This window comes from Camelina sativa, chromosome 17 (genome assembly GCF_030686135.1).
Source record: "Camelina sativa cultivar CO46 ecotype springtype chromosome 17, ASM3068613v1".
Classification (NCBI taxonomy): domain Eukaryota; kingdom Viridiplantae; phylum Streptophyta; class Magnoliopsida; order Brassicales; family Brassicaceae; genus Camelina; species Camelina sativa.
The window spans coordinates 11,769,858-11,779,299 of NC_141896.1; the positions used below are offsets into that span (position 1 = coordinate 11,769,858).

General features: G+C 31.7%; 1 protein-coding gene across 1 annotated transcript; it reads left to right on the plus strand.

Moving 5' to 3' along the window:
* Nucleotides 1-6: 6 nt before the first annotated feature.
* Nucleotides 7-2,379, plus strand: LOC109129878 (U-box domain-containing protein 11-like). Its single transcript, XM_087493873.1, has 3 exons — nt 7-299; nt 461-982; nt 1,072-2,379. The coding sequence occupies exons 1-3, from the start codon at nt 18-20 to the stop codon at nt 2,116-2,118; spliced, it is 1,851 nt and encodes a 616-aa protein (XP_087349999.1). The 5' UTR covers nt 7-17; the 3' UTR covers nt 2,119-2,379.
* Nucleotides 2,380-9,442: the final 7,063 nt, after the last annotated feature.

Here is a 9,442-nt window from a genome sequence, read left to right on the forward strand (position 1 = left end):
GGAGTTTGATCGGCGTAATGGCCGGAGGAATCGTCTCACCCGCCTCTCTACTCGACCTAATCACCGATATCGTCGAGACTCAACTCAACGCCGGCGTGTTCAAGAAGGATTGCGCGGATCTCACCCGTCGAGTCTCTCTCTTGACGCATTTGGTAGAAGAGATTAGAGACTCAACTCCGATCGATTCCGCCGCTTCTTCTTCGTCGGATAATAATGATTGGTGGTCTGATCTTGTTTCCGGTCTTCAAGCCGCCAAACGTCTTCTCTCCACAGCTCGATTCCAAGCTCGCGACTCCTCTGTAAGCACCAATTTCAAATATTACGATTTTGCTCATTGTTGTTCTTGTTCCCAGATTCAATCATAGAATTGCTGGTTTAGTTAAAATGTAGTTAGACCGTTGATTATATAGTACGGTTATCTCCGGTTTAGCTGAAAGTTTTTTGATTTTGTTTGGTTTAGAATGGTGCTGCCGCCAAGAGAATCTCATTCCAGTTCCAATGCGTTTCATGGAAGCTTGAGAAAGCGTTGAGCAATCTTCCATATGATCTTTATGATATCTCTGACGAAGTTGGAGAACAAGTTGAACTAGCGAGATCGCAGTTGAGGAGAGCAATGCAGAGATATGGATCGTTGAACTCAAACAATTTCTCTAGTGTTTTATGTGAGCCAATGATGGAGAGAGATGGTTTTAGCAGTATTGTTAAGATCAAAGCTGAGGAAAAGCTTGAGAGTGTTTCAGAAACACTTCATTTGGCTGAGGAGGAAGAGGAGAAACAAGATTCGCCTCCTCTAAGGAGAAGCTCTTCCATTTCATTGGCTTATTATCTATCCAAGGATGCTGATACTGATAGATTAGACAAAATGGTTACCAAGAACACTGATGAATCGAAGAAATCTGATAAACTCACGATTCCGGTTGACTTCCTTTGTCCTGTGTCTTTGGAGCTGATGAAAGATCCTGTTATTGTGGCTACAGGACAGGTATGAGTTTAAGTTCTATAGCACATTTTTATGAATTTTTTTTTACTGTCTGTTGCTTGGTTATTGATGTTGTCTCTCTACAATGGCAGACTTACGAGAGGGCGTACATACAGAGATGGATCGACTGTGGGAATCTAACTTGTCCGAAGACTCAGCAGAAACTCGAAAACTTTACGCTTACGCCAAACTATGTTCTCAGAAGCCTCATCTCTCGGTGGTGCACTGAACACAACATTGAGCAACCCGGAGGTTACATTAATGGCAGGTCAAAAAACCGTGGAGACATGTCGGTGATCAGGGCATTGGTTCAGAGACTCTCAAGCCGGTCAACAGAGGATCGGAGGAATGCTGTTTCCGAAATCAGGTCTTTATCAAAGAGAAGCACGGACAATCGCATTCTGATTGCAGAAGCAGGAGCGATTCCTGTATTAGTGAATCTTTTGACCTCAGAGGACGTTGCAACGCAGGAAAACGCAATCACATGCGTTCTCAACCTTTCTATATATGAAAACAATAAAGAGCTTATAATGTTTTCGGGTGCAGTCACCTCAATCGTTCAAGTCCTTAGAGCCGGAACCATGGAAGCAAGAGAAAACGCAGCTGCTACACTCTTTAGCCTTTCGTTAGCTGATGAGAACAAGATCTTAATAGGCGGATCCGGTGCGATACCTGCCTTAGTGGATCTGCTCGAGAACGGTACCCCGAGAGGGAAGAAAGATGCAGCCACGGCATTGTTCAATCTCTGCATTTATCAGGGAAATAAAGGTCGAGCAGTTAGAGCCGGAATAGTAACTGCATTGGTTAAGATGCTAAGTGACTCGAGCAGCCACAGGATGGTTGATGAGGCTTTGACAATACTCTCGGTCCTTGCAAGTAACCTAGACGCGAAATCCGCGATAGTGAAAGCGAATACTCTGCCCGCATTGATAGGTATTCTCCAAACGGATCAAACTAGAAACCGAGAGAACGCAGCAGCAATATTGCTTTCGCTGTGTAAGAGAGACACCGAGAAACTGATCACTATCGGTAGACTTGGCGCGGTTGTACCATTGATGGATCTATCGAACAATGGGACAGAGAGAGGCAAAAGGAAAGCGGTATCTTTGTTAGAGCTTCTCCGTAAAGCATGCCAATAAATAATTAGTCTTCTGACAAAAAAAAACAAAAAGGTTCATCAAGCTCTCATTTTTATTGAGTTTATTAAATTATGTTAATATTCTTGTTCAATTGATTTGATTTATTTTGGGATACTAATTCCATTTGTGGAATCGAATTTGGAGATGGTGAGCCGAAAGGGGTGTTCGAAAATCGAACTCTGTTTTGCTCGCTGTGTATTTATTTGTTACATTTGTAATAAAATATTGGAGATGAATGAATAAAAGCACTGAATTGATACTTTTGTTTTAACTCTCAAAATTTTATTACTTCACGGAATCGGTTCACGTGAATTGGTTACTCTTCTGATCAAAGTTCCTTAAAAGTCACGCAACAGTTACAAATAAGATGGAAATAATTGATTAGCTACATTATTCGTTAAAAAATGTCAAATATTTCACTTGCTTTGGTAGGAATCTAAAGGGCCACATGTCCTTATAAACCGGCGTGATTACCTGAACAGTCAATTTTCTTCGCTGGAGGTATCAAAATCTTTCAAATAACATTAATATATTTTGGCTACATTAACCAAAAAAAAAATATTTTGGTATTTCACATAATGCTCCATCAAGTTAGAAAATGACAGATTCCGAATTCATTCAATGATTGAAATGAAACTTATAAATTTCGGGGTCGTTTGAAAGATTCTTCAAGACTGAAAGCGAAGTGAGTCATGTTAGTCTTTTCATTGATTTGAGTTGTTGTGTACAAAATGGTTCAATTATCACCTTCAACCACCCATAAATCCCGCTATTTCCAATAGGTGATAGTTAGCTTGGGAAGAAAGAAATCAGAAAAATCAGCTGAAGACACCAGTAAGGTGAAGGTCAACGGACAAGCAGCGAAGCATATGCGGATCAGAACCAAACACTTTGAGCGTCACAACAACTTGGGGATTCCAATGACATTGTCTGATTTTAATATTTAAGCAATATCATGTTGCACCTTACCATCAATAAGAGTATTAATAGTTTGCTTCAGACACTATTCAAGTGAGATCATCGGGAATGTAATGCTGCCTCTTTATGTCATCTCTCGACTGGAGTCACAATATCACAAGGCATTGATGCAGGAGTGAATTCAGATAAAGGCATACAGATAGACATTGTATCAATGGGACTACGCCTAAAAACCATAACCATGCTCCCAAGCCTGCAAAACATTTAACGAACGCATTCACATAAAAATTCTAGCTTTTCTTCTTAGATCATTTAACTTTTTAAAGGCTAAGAGTATTACCCAAAATAGTGTAAACAGTCTCTGTGCAAAGAGTGACCACATGCAACAACATAGTTTTGCACTGGGGTGATCTGAATAATCACCACTCAGTTTTTCTTGTTCACCTGAATATAGCACCTGCATCCCGATGAAAAGTAGCCTCAAATATCAAATTGTACGCTGCAATTATAGCACGATCAGTAATTTTCTTAAGCTTCGCCAGCTCTTCACGGGAACAACTCCTAAGCAGAATCTGCAAAGAAAACAGAAGCTTGCTTAAACAGAGTGAGAAGTCGAAAACTATACACAACCGAGTTCACATGTGTGAATGTGCTATGAGGACTTACTGTAGGGAGATTTTTATAAATACACCAAATCTCATAAGAAATTTGAAAACTACAATTAAAATACAATTATTTGAAAACTACACATTTTGAAATGAAAATTGACAGAAATACTTTTATTATTAAACAATTTTAACAATTAAAAAAAATAAAAATAAAAATTATATTTAAAAACAATTAAACTTTAAAAATAAATTACTTTTAAAAATGGTTCAATTCGAAATAAATTATTTAATAAATAAAAGGAAAAAAGATAGCTAGCTACATGAAGTATACGAGAAAATATGGTTACACATAACAAGTATATTATTGTATTCTCAACTACACAAAGTATATGTATTATATGGCTACATGCATGAACTATATGACGTTATGTGATCAACACCATAGACATACAATCCAGTACACCAGACGACATGTAACAATTTTTTTTTCTATTAAAAAACAAAAATAATAAATATTATATATAAACATGTTTGGTTTTTCATGATTAAGAAACATATTCAATTCAATATCTAAATATTTTTATATATCTCTAATGTATTCATTCTTATAATTAGTTAGTTTTTATTTTTAAAGCTAAATTAATGATTAAATAAAAAATCATTAATAATTATTTTCAAGATATCTATATATATATATATATATATATATATATAAATCTTTGATAATCAGATTATTTAAATACTACAAAATCAATAAAATCAAATTCAAGTACTTTCATTAGAAAAATAATATGCAAAAGATTGATTATATGACTCTTCACTCTAAAGTTTGAATGGTAAATATTGTATAAAATTTTAGATACTTTTACTATAAAATTTACATACTCTTAATAACATGTAAACAACAACAAAATAAATTCACAATATTTACTTCTAATATATATAATATAAAGATACAAAAAAATGATTTTAGCAAAACAATATATTTGATTTGAGGGTATGTTTGCAAAAGGGTATATAATAAGAGTATTTTTTGCAAATACATTTATATTACATCTTTAAAATAACTATCAATGATTTTTATTTAAATTATTATTTTAGCTTTAAAATAAAAATTAACTAATTATAAGAATGAATACATTAGAGATATATAAAATTCTTAAGATATTGAATTGAATATATTTTTTATTATGAAAAACCATTAATGATTTAATATTTTTTTGTTAAAGAAAAAAATTAAAGTATATTTTTTAGTCAATGCCGGAGTCAACTTCGGTCTTCACCAGAGTCAATCGACTGGTATACCGGATTGTATGGTATTGACCACATAACGTCATATAGTTCATGCATGTAACCATGTATTACATGTACACCGTGTAGTTGAGGACACAATAGTATACTTGGTATGTGTGACTATGTTTTCTTTTATAATTCATGTAGCTAAGCTAGCCACCTTTTTTCCTAAATAATAATTTTAACGAAAACATATTTATTGTATTTTAAATAATGATTACATGAATCAATTTTTGATTTTATAATTTTGAATAAAAAAATAAAGTCTTTAAATATTTTTGTTGATATTATTTAGATTTAAATTTTAAAAATAAATAATTCAAGATTATACAATTTATAATATATATATATATATATATATATCAATGTTTTAGACTTATTTCAATCAATGTTGATTTATTTATAATGTCGACTTTTTGAACAATCTTTTTATGTTTTACTTCTATTGACTTAATTATCTTCGTTATCGACTTATATTTAAACAGTTGACTTATGTTATGGCTAGTAGATTTTTAACATAGTCGATTTCTTTAACGGTTGACTTATTTTTTCTTGTTCATCGATTTATATTTGTTTTTTTGTTGATTTGTTTATTTATTATTGACTTATTACATTTTACATTGATTTATTAACAAGGTTGATATTTGAATGGTTGACTTAAGTTTAATTTTCATCGACTTATTTATTTTTCCATCGATTTATTTTAAAACTGTCGACTTTTTTTTTGTTTGATTGTTTTTTACATAGTTGGCTTTTGATGATGTTGACTTGTTTGTTTTGTTTGTTGACTTATATTTTTTTCGCGTGGATGTGTTTGGTCTTAGTAGACTTATTTCATTTTAAGTTGACTTATAAATATGATTGACTTTTTCAACTGTAGACTTATATGTTATTCTTGATGATTTATGTTTTTTCTTTGTTCACTTATATTAAAAAATCGATTTATTTTTTATTAATTGATTTGTTACGTAGCCGATTTTTTTGAACTGTTGATTTATTTTCTAAAAGGCTAAAAGCTCACAATTTTTTATTGTTTTATTAAACTTGATAATTATTGTTGGGTAAAAATAATTCATCGACTAAACAACGTGTAACAGTTGTTAAATCATGTGACGGGTTGTCTGAAAAAGCTAAAAAGTTATTGATGATATTTAACCGGTTGTTAAGAGGACCAGGTCATTCGATGGAATGTTCTAGACAACCTCCAAAGATCATAAACAACCTGTTAAAAAGGCCTACCAACACATGCAAGAAGCCTAATTTTTACCTTGAGAACAAACAACCGACAAATAATTGTATACTATTCATTAATAAAATAGGAAGTTATCAAAGGAAAAAGGAAAGGAAGAAGGCAGTTCGTACAAGAAATTAGGGTTCAGGATCCTTTTAAATAAACGATTTCTCAAAGGGAGAAAGACACGAAAATAAGGAGCAAGTACAAGACGCTTAGCAAAACCACAACAACCGACTTAAAAACAAAATTAGGGTTCTAGCTGATTAGTTGTAGCTGTTTCTTGTACTTGTTATCAACATCTTGATCATTAAACAGATATTTTCGATCTAGATTTCTTGTTTTCCGTAGACTTTCACAAACCGGTTACTTTTACTCAAACAATTAAAAAAATAAAATAAAATATATAATTATTTTTCTAAACTTTTTTATTAAATGAAAAAATTTGAAGAATTATTAGTGATTTATATATTTATTTAAAACTAATATTATCTAAAGTATTTATTAAACATAAATCGTAAAAGACTAATTCTAATTAATTTTATTTCAATTTTTATGTAATAAATTTTAAAAATTAAATTATTAAATAATACCAGATTTTTAATCACAATTGAGTAACAGATTATTGGATTGTGATCCACGGTCTATAAGATTTAATAACAATAGAATTTAGTTTTTAAATTAATTTATAAATAAATTTTATTTAACAGTTAACTAAAATCTCTATTTTATTGGAAACTGCATTTAGAGATTGTATTGTGATTTTACGAAGTTTCTTGTTCACATAACTTCTTTTCCAGATCTCTCCGTAGACGGTAAACTGTGATTCTACGAAATTCTTGTTTTGGTAAAATGTTACGTGTGATTCTTCAAAATTTTAAATAAATTTTTATATGACTGCCACTAATTTGATTTTGTCCTTTTTGTATTGTTTATGTTTTATAAAATCTCATTTTTATTTCTTTTATCTGAATTTTAATTTTCATTATTGATTAATATTATCCATGATAAACTACTTCATCATTATCTAAAAATTTCAATATCTAATTTATAAACAGTGATTTTTAAAATACTTTTCTAGCATAAAATTAATTTAATTATTTTGTGTTTATAATTTAACTTTTAATTAATTATTAATTAAGGGCAGATTTTATTTATTTTATTTATTTTATCTGAATTAAATATTTTATTTACTGATTAATATTATATATAATAAATCAATTCATCATTTTCAAAAAACAATTTAGCAAATTCCAAATTAATTTCTTTTATAAATTAATTTAATTAAATTGTATTTATTTTTAATAATTTGTAATTGAAGACAAAATAGTCATTTAGTGCAATACATAATATACATTTCAAAGACTTAAAAATTTTAGTATAGATTTCAAATTTCCTATTAAGATTTCAAGTTTAGTACAGTTTTCAAAGTACATTAATGTCTTTGATGCTTCTCTCACTTGACTATTAGCTTCTTAATGTTCTATAACTTTTTCTGTTCGGAAGCGCTTACACATGCCCAACTTAGCAGTGGAATTACTATTCCCCACAAGAAAAATTTGAGCGCCAGTGCAACGGGATATATGTTCCAGCGCAGTGGCCTCTTCATGCAAACCACCGCATGAATCTCAGGACGCAGATATCGATCCACTAATTATTCAGAGACTTTTAGTCATCGTACATAGATAACAGCAGAGAACTTACCTCTGGGAGTAAATCTTTAAAGAAACTTAATTGGCAAGCTACGCTCTTATGTTTGACAGACTCAGCTAAAATCATTAACTTGGGTGTTTGCTGCTTAAAATTCATTTTTTTGTTGCTGATGTTCTTGCTACAGACGATTCCCTTAATGAAGGCAGTGTAATAACAATATACTATTAACAATTTTATCAAAAGAGAGATTTGAAAGGGGTTTAAGAAGTAGAGTACCTCTGATTTAGGTTTCCTGAGTCAACACATTTTACATTCACGTAGGTTCTAGGATCCATGCTTCCCTAGCTAGTATCTGGCTGAATATATTTGGCAGCTTTCCATGCCAAACTAGTAACAATGTCCAGCCAGTCCCTATTGCCTGATGCTAATACCCTGCAACAACAGATCGAAGCTGGTCCTTTGCCATAGCTTTAACAGGGTGAACTCGAGCGTGTGAAAACTCCTTAGCAGAGTATTCTGTATGTTGGTCTTCTTCTTCACTAAAGTAGTCCACTTGGCGGTTCAACACTAGATGATCCTAAAGAGATTCGGTGTTCACAAAATCAAGTGATTGTCTGACATGAGCCACATAATTCTCATCCCTGCAATAACAGCACAGACATAAAACACAAAGTTTTGACATGACTTTAAGATGAAAGAAGTTTGCTTGAATAAGCCATAGATGAATGAATCAACACACTCATCACTGCAATCACATGAGAGAAATAAAACAAAATTACGCTTTGCCATGCTTTTACCTAAAAGAATACACACCATCATCGATATAACACACAAAAGATTGACTCGCAATGCAAAAGCGGAACCATGTTACGAAATTTTCTAAAGAAATCGAAGTCGAACTGTACTTAAAAGCAAGATTTTTCAACCCGAGTCGTATCAGTTGCCAATGAAGAAGGCAAGTCGTAGTGCTTTCCTTTTGAATTTGCACCGCGACAAGGTTTATACAGCCTCTTGAATCCTTCTTCTTCATTCTCAGAAAAATCTGTACGAGAATGAGGGCACACACCACAGCACAATCGCTCACACTTGGGGCAACAGAACTCGATTGCATAATACCCATTTTCTATATATAAAATTACTAAATTAGAAGCCCTAAACAGCATATAATAAACCAACACCTCAAAACTATAATCTAAATGTAAAATAGATAACTCAAACCTAAAAAGAATTCAAAAAATTAGTTTAACGTATTGTAACTATATAAGAAAGGTAAAAATATATAATTGATTAAAAGATATTTCTAACAAATTCTCAAAAATATATATAGGTTTATTGAACAATTGCAATATTGAAAATAAGAATTATCTTAAACAAAATAACTTTTAAAAAGATGAACAAAGAATTTTTCTCTTAGGATGATATGCTTTGATGAAAGATTTTTACGTGTTTCATGCGTATGTTTTTCATGTTTACTTCTCTGTATGGTCTTGGTTACAATTTTCGACAGGGATAAATACGAATATGTGATTTAGATTTTTAGTAACTTACGTTTGTATAAGAGAGGTTCGTATGTAAACACAAAATTTGTGATGAAAAATAAAATAAAAAGAAGAAGGAGATC

What these genes read in the sequence shown, in the direction of transcription:
- LOC109129878 (XM_087493873.1), top strand. Translation starts at nt 18, where the DNA reads ATGGCCGGAGGAATCGTCTCACCCGCCTCTCTACTCGACCTAATCACC. An exon ending in TCCAAGCTCGCGACTCCTCT is followed by an intron (nt 300 to 460) that starts GTAAGCACCAAT and finishes TGTTTGGTTTAG; the next exon opens with AATGGTGCTGCCGCCAAGAG. An exon ending in TTATTGTGGCTACAGGACAG is followed by an intron (nt 983 to 1,071) that starts GTATGAGTTTAA and finishes CTACAATGGCAG; the next exon opens with ACTTACGAGAGGGCGTACAT.